We start from the raw sequence: 13,806 nt of genomic DNA, 5'->3' as shown, positions 1-13,806 counted from the left end.
TGCCGGAGGGACCCCTTCAAGCTGTCCTAGGTGCAGCCTGCTGGGGAGGGACCCTTGGAGGTTGGCTCCAGGGCGTGTCTGGCCCGTCTCACTCAATCCTGCCCCGCTGGCCACCTTCTAATTAATTTCCTTTCAAAGTGCATGAATCCATGCACTGGGCCACTAGTTTTTAATAATAAAATATGACAACCATGAAAATTTCCTCGTCACACTGAAATGTGTAGTTGTTATAGCTGTTTGCTCAGAGACTTCCCTGGTATATAACTCCCTTTTAACATTTTTCCTACAAACCTTCTATAACTTTCATGAACCTTTTTACAACTTTCATAAACATTCTTACAACTTTAACTCACTTTTGTTTTCCTTTAAAAATGCCTTATGTCCTCTGTTATGAAAACCATACAGTATTTAAACCTTAATTTTTCAATGATAATAAAAGAGTAAACAACCAGCATTTCTTAAATTGACATTTATGAACATTCTCACTTTTAAGAAATATACCTTTAATAAAGTACAAGACATTACATTAACAGTTCTAAATTTATTTTATAGATTTTCTGTAATTAAAATTAAAATCAGGTGAACTTAAAACTTATTGAAATATTTAGATGTTTATCGTTGAATCCAGCAATGCTCTAAAGCTTTTAAGTTGCCAAAGACTTTAGAAAAGTGTGTATAAGCATATGAAGGTGGAGAAAAGGCAGGCGGAGGAGGGAGCAGGCCCAGCAGCCTTCTCCTAGGCCTCTAGCCGCTTGGACTTAAAACTGCCACATTTTTCCTTAAATATAACATGCTAAGGTTTGGGTGATAATGAGTTCAGCTTCTGATAGTAGCCAGACTGTTAGTAAGCATTTGTAGTTCTTCAGTATAGAATGTTGTTCTTTGGAGAAGGGGGATGGGAGGATGTGAGAAGGCACTGAGGTCAGAGCAGTTTTCAGAGCATTAAAGGGGTGAGGATGCTGGCCTTGGGATCTAAAGGCTCAGTGAAGAGTCTCTTCGCCATGTCATGGTATAGAGGAGTTTTGCGAGAACACTGAAGTTGGGAACGCAGAGGCGAGAGTATCTACTGAGTCCGAGAAAGGAGAGTATTTCTTGTTTAGAGGAAGAGACAGTCACGGAGGAGATGAGGTGTTTATAGTCTAAGGAATGGCACGGCTTTGTGGGATGAGAGTGAAACTGAAGTAGCTGACTGTCATTTAAGACAACTGGGCTTTATGAGGGGATGCGTGTACCGCTCCTGACGGGCAAGAAGAGTGGATAAGGGGGTATTTAGTAAGATGCAGTGTAGAGGTGAGGTAGCTAATGACTGTGAGACAAATCCGTCAACCCCCATAATAGAGACTGAGAAGGGGCCAAAGGTCCCAGCAAATTCGGAGAGGGCAGAATAAGTGGTCCCGGTGTCACTTGAAAAGGAGATCGGCTTACCTGCCACCACAATCATTACCGAGGCTCTGTCCTGGTGATGTAAGTCTGTGGGGCCCTCTCGAGGCCTGGGCAGCTTCAGTCTAGTCCCAGGAGGTCTGGGAGCTCCAAACTAGATCCAGAGGGCAGCCTTGCTGAGGTCTGACCTGGAGAGGCTAGACTACAGTCTGATTTCCAGTGGCCTTCCCTCCCGCATCTTGGGCAGGGCCCAGGAGGGGTCTCCGGTTTGGGCAGGACTTGGTCCTGTGTACTTTCGTGTTGCATTTGAAGCATGGTCCCGGAGGAGGCTTAGCCCCTGACTTACCCTTGGTTGGAGGACCGGAACTTTATTTGGGGTTTATGAGAGTGGTGGCTAGGGGCTGAAAGGCCTTCGTCTGGGCCTCAGCCTTGGCCTGATCTCGTTTTTGTTTTTGGATTTGGGTCTCCTTGTCTCTATTATTAAAAACCTTAAAGATCATGTTTAAAACGTCCCTTTTGGGGTTTAGTTCCTTCTGGGCCTATAGGGTCAAGGTTGGTATATTTTCTCATGGCCTATGTAAGGCGAGAGAGGAAGACTGCAGGATTTTCATGTCTTTCCTGGGTTATCTCTGCTTATTTTTAATAATTAACTACTTTGTGGGCTGCCTTTCCAGGTCCTTCTAGCAGGCAGAGAACCATGTGGTCTCAAGACCTGTGACCTGTCTGCCCTTCCTGATAGTTCCATTTTGGATCCCTGATAGGGACAGCATCTGCTCTGACTGGGAGGGCAGGGGCCTGCCAGTGGAGAATATTCAGGTAGTCCTGGGCATGAAGCCAGATTTGATGCCAGCAATCTCCCGAAGGGGGCACTTTAAGGCTAGTGCCAGAGTGGGGGGAGGAAGAGAGCCTAAAACTTGCTTCAGAGCTGGTATGAGTTAGGATGGTGGGGGTGAGATCTGCTGGGTAGGGTGGCGGACTCTCAGGCTGTTGATGCTGAGGAGCTGTAGTCTGGGGGATTGGGGGATGGTCAGCGGGATCAAAAGTGGTGGAGGAGGAGGAGGATTTGAGATGGGGTGGCAGTGGGGCTTAGCCTGAGGAAGTAAAATCTTTGATGGAGAGCAGCTGTTACAGAGAAAAGGATGTGTCCTTGAGTGTAAAAAAGCCTGGATATACGGGACCTCAGGCCATCTGCCCTGCCGGCAACAGAAGTTGTCAAGATCATTGAGAATTTGGAAATCAAAAGTACCATTCTCAGGCCATTGGGATCCATTGTCTAATTTGTATTGCAGCCAAGCGGCATTGCAATAGCAAATGAGGCACTTGGGGCATAAGTCCTGAGCGAACCCTAAGGCCTGCAGATTCTTAAGAAGACATCCCAGGGGTGGGGTGCGGGGAATGGCCAACTGTGTGTTCCCCATAAGTGGGCCTTGAGTCTAATCTCCCGTGGACACTAAGTTAGAGAAAGGCGTCCCCTTCCTCCTGAGCGTCAGAAACATTCAGGCGATCACACCTGACCAGTAGGCATCCCCACAGACAGGTGGACCAGGAAACCTGGTTCTCGGGGAATGTGTCCTGACCAGCACTGGATGTTGGGTAGGAAGTAGCTGTGCAGTCACAGCCCAGAGCCTGGCCCCGATTATCCCAGACAGAAAATGCAGGACAGCCCAAAAGAAAGGGTTAAGAGACTCGAGCCACTTACCAGTTAATTCAATGTCTGCAGACATGAAGGGAAAGATGAATGGAGTTGGGGACATATTGGGCTGGGTGATTGGGGCAAGGTGCTACTGGGCTATCAAGGTGGACTTATCTGGCAATAGAATAGAGATGGCAGTTTGCATCTTGAAATAGATAAAATCTATTTTATCTATTTTATTTGGGAGTAGATGAAATCACTTAAATAGTGTGTGAAATGTAGAATTTAAATTGGTGGAAATTATACAAGGCAGTCTAGCCTATAACTTTCAAACAAAGCCCATCCTCCTCTCCCACATCCTGCAAATGTTCTCTCCTAGAACATTCCCCTTTGCCATCTCTCTCCTGGGGAACCTCTCTACGGTCTTGCTATCCTGGGAAGGGGATATGGTCCCACGCAAGCCAATCTGGACAACAGTATATATAGTCATAATCAACAATCCCATCACAAACCTACCTTTAAACCACCTAGCCCAGGTTCTGTTCCCACCTCCCATCTCTTCCTTTCCTTTCTGGAAACTGGGACTTTACAAAATCTGTGCCAAAGGAAGAAAGGCATGTCTGTATTGATGAGAGGAAGACTGTCTGCATCCCCAAGCTCTTTGCCAGGCCCTATGATGGACACTAAAGATAAAAATAAAAAAATGAACATCTGCCCCAGCCCACAAGAAATTGCCAGACTGATACAGAAACAGACACACTAAATGAGCACTGCAGTGTAGAATGGCAAGGGCTGTACCATGAGAAACCACAAGGAACGGGGGCAATTAGCCCAGGGTTTTGGGAACAGAGGGGCAGTTCCAGAGACTGATCACCCTTGGAAATAGCCCTGCCCATGGCAGCCTGGCACTCAGAGGGGCCAAACCCCATGGTGTTGAGCACAGTGTGCACATAAGACCCCACACACACCGTTCACATCTCCCCTGTCCCTTTCTCTCCCTCAGGTACAGCTGGGGCCCTTTTACAGATTCCTGGTGGAAGATGTTCTTCTCTATTCTCAAAGTCCCTAGAAGCCTGCAGGAGCTGGACCTGAGTGGAAACTCTCTGAGCTGCTCTGCAGTACAGAGTCTTTGTGACGCCCTGAAAAGCCCTCAATGCCGCCTGGCGACCTTGAGGTGAGTCTGGCCTTGGTTCTGATCTGAAACAGGGATGGACAGGCGATCCAAGGTAGAAGTTGGGTCTAGGATGGGTGTGTGGTTTTTGTTTTTGTTTATGTTTTTAAAATTTTTTATTTTTCAATTACAGTTGACATACAATATTATATTAGTTCCAGATGTACATCCCAGTGATTAGACATTATAAAACTTACTAAGTGATCATCCTGAAAAATCCTTGTATTCAACAAATATTCATTGAGCCCCTCTCTGACCATGGCTACTGCAGTAAGCAAACACAGACAGGATTCTGTTTCCACTTGCAAGTGACTGACATTAACCACACAAACAAATGTGTCATTACAGGCCCAGATAAGGGCCTGCAGTGGAAAACTACCTTATAAAGTGAATATTGAAGGACATGTGAAGAATACAGAGGTTTTACCTAAGTGAAGCAGGAGGGCAGAAAGGTCAAAGGCCCTGTGGCAGGAGGGAGGATGGGCTGTCATGGGATTGAAAGCAGACAAGTGAGGCTGGAGGATGGAGAGCAAAGGAGCCACAGGAGGCTTCAGAGGTCATGAAGTAAGACTGTCTATACAAGGCCTTGTTGGAGTTTGGGGTTGCTTTTTCTAATGCAATGTGATTATAATCAAAAGGTTGATAAAATCAGTACATTTACAAAGTAGAACCAGACTACCATATAAAACTGGGAGCGGAGGATAGCAATGGTAGAGATTGGGAAATCAGTTCATAGGAAAGTTTCAGTTTTCCAATAAAGATGGTGAGAGGTTGCACTAAGGAAAATTACCATAGTTTCTGCAAGAAATAGTTGTATCTCGGACTATGGTGTCAGCCATGGAAATGGAAAAAAAGTGAATGGATTTAAGAGATCTAAAAAGAAAGTAAAATCCAATAGATTAGAATTATGGGGAAAGGGAGTTGGAGATATAGAAGATGATCTTAGGTTCAGGCCAGAGATATGCATGGGATAGTGGCACCTTCACTGAGATGGAAATACTGGAAGAGGAGTGAACGGGGGGTGGAATATCAAGAGTGTGATTTTGTGCAAAATCTTCAAGTTTTTTTTGAGATAGCCAATGGGAGATGTCAAGCAGGTATCAAATTAACTTCTGTGCAAAAATAAGATGCCCCATAAGACAAATCTCAACAAATTTAAGAGAATTGAAACCATGCAAATTATATTACCTGAACATACATAAATCAAATTGGAACTCAATAACAAAGGGAAATTTAGGAAATTTACACATACACAGAAATGAAACCACAGACTCCTAAATAAACAATGGGTCAAAGAAGAAATCACAAGGGAAATTTAAAATGCTTTGAGATGAATGAAAACAAAAACAAAACATATTTGATGCAACTGAATCAGTGCTTACAGGGAAATGTATATTATCAATGCCTAGATTTTAGAAATAGGGGCTACAACTACTCACCCATTAGAACTGCCAAACCTAGAACACTGACACCACCAAATGCTCACAAGGTTGTGGAGCAAAAGGAACCCTCAGACATTGCTAGTGGGAATGCAAAGTAATATGGTCATTTTGCAGAATCCTAGTGAAATAAACACACCCTCATCATATGATCCAGAAATCGTGCTCCTTGGTATTTACTCTAATGAGCTGAAAACCTATGTCCACACAAAAATCTGCACAACAGTGTTTATGTCAGTTTTATTTGTAATTGCCCGAACTGGAAAGCAACCAAGTTGTCCTTCAGTAGGTGAGAAGATAAATAAATGATGGTATATCTATACAATGAAATATTATTCAGTATGTGAAAAAAATGAGCCCTAAAGCTATAAAAAGAACGGGCGAACCTTAACTGCATATTACTAGTTGAAAAAAAGGACATTCTGAAAAGCTATATACTATATGATCCCAACAATGTGAAATTCTTAGGACAAAAATATGAAGACAGTAAAAAGATCTGTTCTTGCCAGGGGTTTGGGGGAGGTAAGGATAAATTGGCAGAGCAGAGTGACTTCTCTATATGACACTATAATGGTGGATAAATGTCATTTTATATTTCAAAAAACCATAGAAAGTAAAGCACCAAAAGTGAGCCATAATGTAACCTATGGACTTTGGGTGACTATGATGTGTCAATGTAGGTCACTGATTCCAACAAATTTACTACTCTCCTGCCAGATGTTGATAATGGGGGTGGCTGTGTATGTGGGGTCAGAGGTATATAAGAACTCTCCTAAAAGTTCCAGAGACATAGAAACACAGAACAGATTGCAGAACCTCAAAGAGAGGGTGGGAGAGGGCGCCAATTTTGCTGAAAAACTAAAACTATTCTATAAAAGAGAAATAGTCTAGAGCAGCGGTTCTCAACCTGTGTGTCGTGACCCCTTTGGCGGTTGAACGACCTTTCACAGGGGTCACCTAAGACCATCCTACATATCAGATATTTACATTATGATTCATAACAGTAGCAACATTACAGTTATGAAGTAGCAATGAAAATAATTTTATTTTATTTTATTTTTTTTTAAATATATTTTATTGATTTTTTACAGAGAGGAAGGGAGAGAGATAGAGAGTTAGAAACATCGATGAGAGAGAAACATCGATCAGCTGCCTCCTGCACACCTCCTACTGGGGATGTGCCCGCAACCCAGGTACATGCCCTTGACCGGAATCGAACCTGGGACCTTTCAGTCCGCAGGCCGACGCTCTATCCACTGAGCCAAACCGGTTCTGGCGAAAATAATTTATGGTTGGGTCACAACATGAGGAACTGTACTTAAAGGGCCAGAAGGTTGAGAACCACTGGTATAGAGGATTAAAAATGGCTGCAGAGTAAGTGAATGCTGCATGGACATGCTCCTAAGCTAGCAATATATTAAAAAGATCATACACCATAATCAACTGGGATTATTCCAGGGATGCAAGGCTTGTACAATATTTGCAAATCAGTAAACGTGAAACCTCACATAAACAGATTAAAAGACAAAAATCATATGATCATATCACTAGTCACAGAAAAGGCATTCAACAAAATCCAACACCTATTTTTGATAAAAACTCTCAGCAAAGTGGGAATAGAGGGAGCATATCTCAACAAGATAAAGGCCATATATGACAAACCTACAGCCAACATCATACTCAATGGCCAAAAACTAAAACCATTTCCCCTAAGAACAGGAACAAGACAGGGATGCACACTTTCACCACTCCTGTTTGACCTAGTACTGGAAATGCTAGTCATAACAATCAGAGAAGAAGAAGTAATAAAAGGCATCTAAATTAAAAAAGAAGTAAAACTGTCATTATTTGCAGATGACCTGGTATTGTACATAGAAAACCCCAAAGACTTCATCAAAAAACTACTAGAGAAGATAAACCAAGATGGCAGCATAGGTAAACACCGGAAATTGCTGCCGCATAAAACCACTTCAAAAATACAACTAAAAGACAAAAGGGACATCATCCAGAACCACAGGAAGGCTGGCTGAGTGGAAATTCTACAACTAGAAGGTAAGAGAAAAGCACACTGAGACTCAGAGGAGGTGCGGAAGTAAAGTGCAGAGGTACGAAGGTGCATGTGGAAAGGGCTGGCAACTGAGGACGCGGTTGTCTTTTTCAAACGGGAGGGAGTGACAAGCCCCCGACTGCTCTGAACGCCAGTTCCGGGCAAGTCTCTGGGGACCCAGACTCGTATGGGGAGAAACTGGACTGTCTGGCATCGGTCAGAACTCGAGGGCGGCTTTCTCTCAGAGGTGCTTGCAGCGAATGCACAGACACTGAGACCCGGGGCCTCTTAGGGCAGGGCTGAGGATCAGCCAGAGCTGCTTGCTCCACCCTGTTGATTCTGAAACCCCGCCCCACCCAGGCTGCAGCAGAGACTTTTGCATATGAATGTCCTGGCCCTTTGCAATCTGAAAATTACCTAACAAATTGCAGCTGGGCCAGACAGACCCAGAACTTCCAAGAGAAGGCCCCAGGCCCCATAGCAGCTTGCATTGCTTCACAGCTGGTCCTCATCTGGGCACCTCCAAATCTCAAAAAAAGGAAGAGGAATCTGCAGATCTCTTCATAGCTCCAGCTGTGTAGCCTCAGGCAGAGGCTAAATTAGCACCTCCTTAGATCCAAGAGCCAGTGTACACAGTGGTCAGAGTGGGACCATCCAGATTACAACTCCTCAGATCCATAAGGAACACACTCAGGGGGGAGACTCAGTGAGCACAAAGCCCTACTGAAGCAAGTCTTGCCCATAAGGGTGTCTTAAGCACTTAAGTTCTCCCACCATAGACACAGCTGATTCTCACAACCAATTGGCCTGGAGGTCAATTCCTCCCAGTGATACTTACAACAATCAAGGCTTAACTACAACAAGACTGTGCACAAAGCCCACAAGGGGGTGCACCAAGTGTGTCCACCTCAGGTAATTGGGGAGGCTGAGCCACTGGGCCCTATAGGACACCTAGCACACAAAGCCACTCTACCAACACAGAGAAGCATAAAAACTGTGGAGACAAAGAAACAGGTCACAAATGACAGAAATGGAGGAAAGAAAATGACTGGATATAGAGTTCAAAACCACAGTTATCAAGTTTTTCAAGAATTTTCTGGAAACCGCCGATAAATTTAGTGAGACCCTGAAGGATATGAAAAAAGACCAACTAGAAATTAAGCATACACTGACTGAAATAAAGAATAATATACAGAGATCCAACAGCAGACAAGAGGATCCCAAGAATCAAGTCAAAGATTTGAAATACAAAGAAACAAAAAATACCCAACCGGAAAAGCAAAAAGAAAAAAGAATCCAAAAATATGAAGATAGTGTAAGGAGCCTCTGGGACAACTTCAAGTGTACCAAAATCAGAATTATAGGGGTGCCAGAAGAAGAGAGAGGGCAAGATATTGAGAACCTATTTGAAGAAATAATGACAGAAAACTTCCCCTACCTGGTGAAAGAAATAGACTTACAAGTCCAGGAAGTGCAGAGAACCCCAAACAAAAGGAATCCAAAGAGAACCACACCAAGACACATCATAATTAAAATGCCAAGAGCAAAAGACAAAGAGAGAATCTTAAAAGCAGCAAGAGAAAAAAAGTCAGTTACCTACAAGAGAGTACCCATACAACTGTCAGCTGATTTCTCAACAGAAACTGTGCAGGCCAGAAGGGAGTGGCAAGAAATATTCAAAGTGATGAATAGCAAGAACCTACAACCAAGATTACTTTATCCAGCAAAGCTATCATTCAGAATTGAAGGTCAGATAAAGAGCTTCACAGATAAGGAAAAGCTAAAGGAGTTCATCACCACCAAACCAGTATTATATGAAATGCTGAAAGATATCCTTTAAGAAGAGGAAGAAGAAGAAAAAGGTAAAGATACAATTTATGAACAGCAAATACATATCTATCAACAAGTGAATATGAAAATCAAGTGAATAAAAAATCTGATGAACAGAGTAAACTGGTGAATATAATAGAACCAGGGGCATGGAAAGGGAGTGGACTGACAATTCTTGGGGGGAAAGGGGTGCGGGGATGCAGGAAGAGACTGGACAAAAATCGTATACCTATGGATGAGGTCAGTGGGAGGGGTAAGGGCAGAGGGTGGGGTGGGAACTGGGTGGAGGAGAGCTATGGGGGGGAAAAAGAGGAACAACTGTAATAAGCTGAAAACAAAATAAATAAATAAATAAATAAATAAATAAATATAAAAATAAAAAAATAAAAACCAATAAGATAAATTAAAAAAAAAGGTACTAAGATACAAAGCTTTATTCCCTCCACCCTATGGCTGCAGCCATAGTTGTTCATCATTGACATTACTTTGAGAGGTGGGCAGCCACAGGAGGGGAGATAGTTACCCTAAGGCCATAAATCAGAGAGAAATTGAGAAGTAGGCAGGATGGGAGAATGGGGTTGGGAGCAGATACATACCCTTACATTGAACCCCACCAGAACATCCCGGGTCAGCTAACTGGGCATTTGGCAGGGCTGATGTATTTAACCATTATGCCCAGTACACAACTGCAAGGTTGGCTTAATTAATCGTACAGTGCTGATGTGGAGAGTAGGAAGCATTGGTAAGAATCACACAGGAGTGAGAAATGTTGACGAGTGGCTCCTTGGCTGCAGGAGGAAATGAAAATCTCCCATGCTCTGGCCGATTCGGCTCAGTGGTGGGAGCATGGACCCCCAGATTGAAGGGTCACGGGTTCGATTCCCAGTCAAGGGTGAGAACCTCAGTTGCAGCTTTAATTCCTGGTGCCCCATCTGGGGCTTCTTGCAGGAGGCAACCAATTCTTTTATCTTTCACATCGGTGTTGCTCTCCTTCTTTCTCCTCCCTCTCCTCTCTTCCACTCTCTCTAAATATCAATGGAAAAAATATCCTTGGTGAGGATTAAAAGTAATTTTTTTTTGCCAATCTCTGTAACCTTTATTTTATTTTTATTTATTTATTTTTAAATCTTGAAAGTATTACATAGGTCGTCCTTTTTCCCCCATAAACCTCTTCCAGCCTGCTCTCATCCTCCTCCATCCCCCACCTCCCAAAAATAAAACTTTAAATAAAATGTCCCAGATTACTATAAGCCACACATGTGTATTTCTTTCTTGAATATCATCAAGGACCCCAAAAGGGCCACAGTACTAGAAATGGAAATCAGACCCCAGTTACCCTGAGAGGGCCCTCAGAACATGCAAATCTCTCCCACAGGCTGGTCAGCTGTGGCCTCACATACAACTGCTGCCAGGACCTGGCCTCCATGCTGGGTGCCAGCCCCAGCCTGACAGAGTTGGACCTGCGGCACAACGACCTGGGCGACCTCGGTGTGAGGCTGCTCTGTGAAGGGCTCAGGCAGCCTGCCTGCCAACTCAGGAAGCTGAGGTAAGGCCCTGGGGTCATTTCTGGGCAGAGGACAGGGAAGGGGAGGGAGAGCGATGGAAAGGGGTATGAGGGCCCTGAATTGAACAGGGGAAGTAAAGGGGCAGAAAAATGAATGGGCAGCCTGGCTTCCCCACCGGATCCGCCACTGACTTAGGTCATAAGACGGGCAGGTCTTCATCTGAGACTCGGTTTCATCATCTGTATAACAGGACTCTCATACCCACCTCATAGATGTGATGAAATAAAATGCATGTAAAACTAGAGCAGCGCTGGGAACAGAGTTGAGAGGCTCCAATGAGAACCACTGGTGAGGCCACATGTTCAGAGATTCCAAGGCAAGCCTCCATCCTGTCTTCCTTCTGTCCTTCCTTCCTTCCTTCCTTCCTTCCTTCCTTCCTTCCTTCCTACCTTGACTCATTCATTCATTCACTCATACATCCTTTCATTCATTTCATGACTCCCACATGCCAAGCACTGGGCCATGCACTGAGGAGACAATATTGGGCAACAGGTGTGGGTCCTGCCCACTCCAGTGAGAATGAGACAGATGTTGATGACATGTTAACACGCAGTGTGTATCTCTGAGCTCCACGCAGTTTGTGAAGGGAAAGTGCACTGTGTTATGAGAGTGTAACAGGGCGGGGATGGAATTAGACTCAGGGGCAGGGAGGGCCTCTCTCAGGAAGTAACATCAGACTGAGACCTGAAGCAGAAACAGGGGTTGACCAGGCCCAGTCTGGGGGAGCAGTCCAAGCTGAAAATAGCGTGGGGGAGACCCCAGGACAGAAACAGGCTCAGAGCTCTGGAGAGCGGTGTGGCTGGGGTGCAGTGACCCCCAGCCCTTTTTTCCCACCCTGTCTCCCGGCCACTTCCTGTTGCCCTCCAGCCTGAAAACAAGTCCAAAGCCAGTTTCTGACTGAACATTTCCCTGCGGCTCCTGGCTGGGGCCTGTCTCACACTCACAGAGCTGACAGGGCTCCAAACCTCCATGTCCTGACCCCTCAGTCTTGGCTGAGGCTCCTGCCGGCTCTCAGCCTTTCCTCCGCCAGTCCTCCTTTCTCAAACCTAAAGCAGCAGGAGGTGAACACTCTACATGTGGGTCCTCCCAGAGCCCACTCTGTCCCTTTACAACCAAGGGCACCCCATCCCATAGGGGTACCACCACCCAGCCCCCTCCCCTCTGATCATGTGTGGCTGTCACCATCTTCTATATGCTGAAGGGGCTCTCTAGAGCTGGGACTTTTCAGTAGGTCTGTGTCCATGCCCCTACTCACCCATTATTCCTTGCCTTTTGGTTGCCTCAGAGCAGCTCTAGGACATCCTGCGAAGGTTTATGCCTCCTTCCTTCTAGGGCCCTGGGACTGGGATGAGAGGGACAACCTCTGCATCATGGCCCCATCCCCTTCCCAGGGGAGAACAGCTCTGACAGCAGGAATGAGGAAGGTGTGCGCCCTGACAGGTGCAGGGTCTTCACACCTGCCTGTCCATGGCTCATAATAGGCGGAGCAGGTCCCTCCCTGTTGGAGGTGAGGACATGGAGGCCCAAAGTGGGCAGCAGCCATCCCAAATCCAACAGAAACCCCAGAGCACAGGGCGTGTGAGAATGGAAACTGGCTCTTTCTTGCCAGAAAGCCTCCTAGCCTCTGGGAAGGAAATCCCAGGTCCTACTTCTGTGTGGTGAGTTTGAGGCCATGGACACTGGCTGTTCTCTGGTGGATGCTGTGAAATGCTGCCCAGTTCGCTTTCAGGAAAGAAGACCCAACCCCCACCCCTGGGAGTGCTGCCAGCAAGAAGGATGGCTCTGCCAACTAGGGCCATCTCACACAAGGTCACCTCCCCTCCCTGGGGTGGCCTGCATCCAGTGACTGGGGTTGTGGTACAAGGACCTTTCTCCCAGTATGGACAGCTCTGGAGTATCATCCTCACAAAACTTCCCACAGCGTCAGCTGTGTCCCTGGGGACTGCATCACACCCCAACTTGTCCCTCTACCAAGTCCTGTTACCTCCCTTTTCCCTGGTATTGACCCAAGAACACTCCCTAATAAACCTCCTAACTCTACTTTCCATCATAGAACGTGTTTTCAGGGAACCCAGCGTACAACACGTTCCTGCAGGGCTTGGAAGGTTCCATGATTCTGGGCCCTGAGGCCCTGGAGATCGTGGGGGGCCCCAGTACAACCAGGCTTCCTTTCTGCTTGCAGGCTGAACCTGACTCGACTGAGTGAGGAGGTGACAGAGATGCTGAGTCTCCTGCGGCAGGAGAAGCCTCAGCTGGTCATCAGCAGGCGGTAAGGGGAAGACACAGAACTCCCTCGAGCTAACCCAGGCCCAGGGCTGACTCCTAGAGGCTGTTCCAGGAACATGGGCCGAAGTGGGGTGGGGTGGAGTGAGGTTGGAAGCAGAGATAGACAGAAGCAGGAAGAAGCCAGGAAACCACAGCAGCCAGAGTGAGTTTGTTTGTTTCTTTCTTTCTTTAGTTCAAACAAGATTATGCCCCTTCTCTGTTTAACCCTCCCATGAGATGATAAGGAAGTAAAAAAAATGAAGAAAAGTGTATGAGTGAGCGGGTGAGATTTGGCACAAGAAAAGCAATGATGTTGAGGGGGAGATAAGGACAAGCAGAGAGAGCTTTGGAGAGGACAGACCACTCCCATTCAATCTCCACACATATAAACAACCATGCACGCAGCCCAGCTGAGGGGAATCCTGGGAACAGGAGAATATGATTTCCTGCTAGGAATTTGCTGCAGCCCCATGAGC

At 45.8% G+C, this 13,806-nt stretch overlaps 1 protein-coding gene across 1 annotated transcript in view; it reads left to right on the top strand.

The window, feature by feature from the left end:
• The window catches only part of LOC102430101 (NACHT, LRR and PYD domains-containing protein 1-like), a gene marked incomplete at its 3' end in the record, with an annotated part of 59,106 nt that extends 45,772 nt beyond the window's left edge, over positions 1-13,334 (top strand). Inside the window, exons 5-7 of the mRNA XM_014449916.1 lie at positions 4,017-4,187; positions 10,876-11,046; positions 13,248-13,334. Of these exons, the coding sequence (XP_014305402.1) occupies positions 4,017-4,187; positions 10,876-11,046; positions 13,248-13,334 (429 nt within the window). The remainder of the gene's footprint in view (positions 1-4,016; positions 4,188-10,875; positions 11,047-13,247) is intronic.
• Between the last annotated feature and the right edge of the window lie 472 nt (positions 13,335-13,806).

This window comes from Myotis lucifugus, unplaced genomic scaffold (assembly GCF_000147115.1).
Source record: "Myotis lucifugus unplaced genomic scaffold, Myoluc2.0 scaffold_1547, whole genome shotgun sequence".
NCBI lineage: Eukaryota > Metazoa > Chordata > Mammalia > Chiroptera > Vespertilionidae > Myotis > Myotis lucifugus.
Note: the sequence above shows the minus strand (reverse complement) of the source record. Positions and strands in the feature narration are given on the sequence as shown.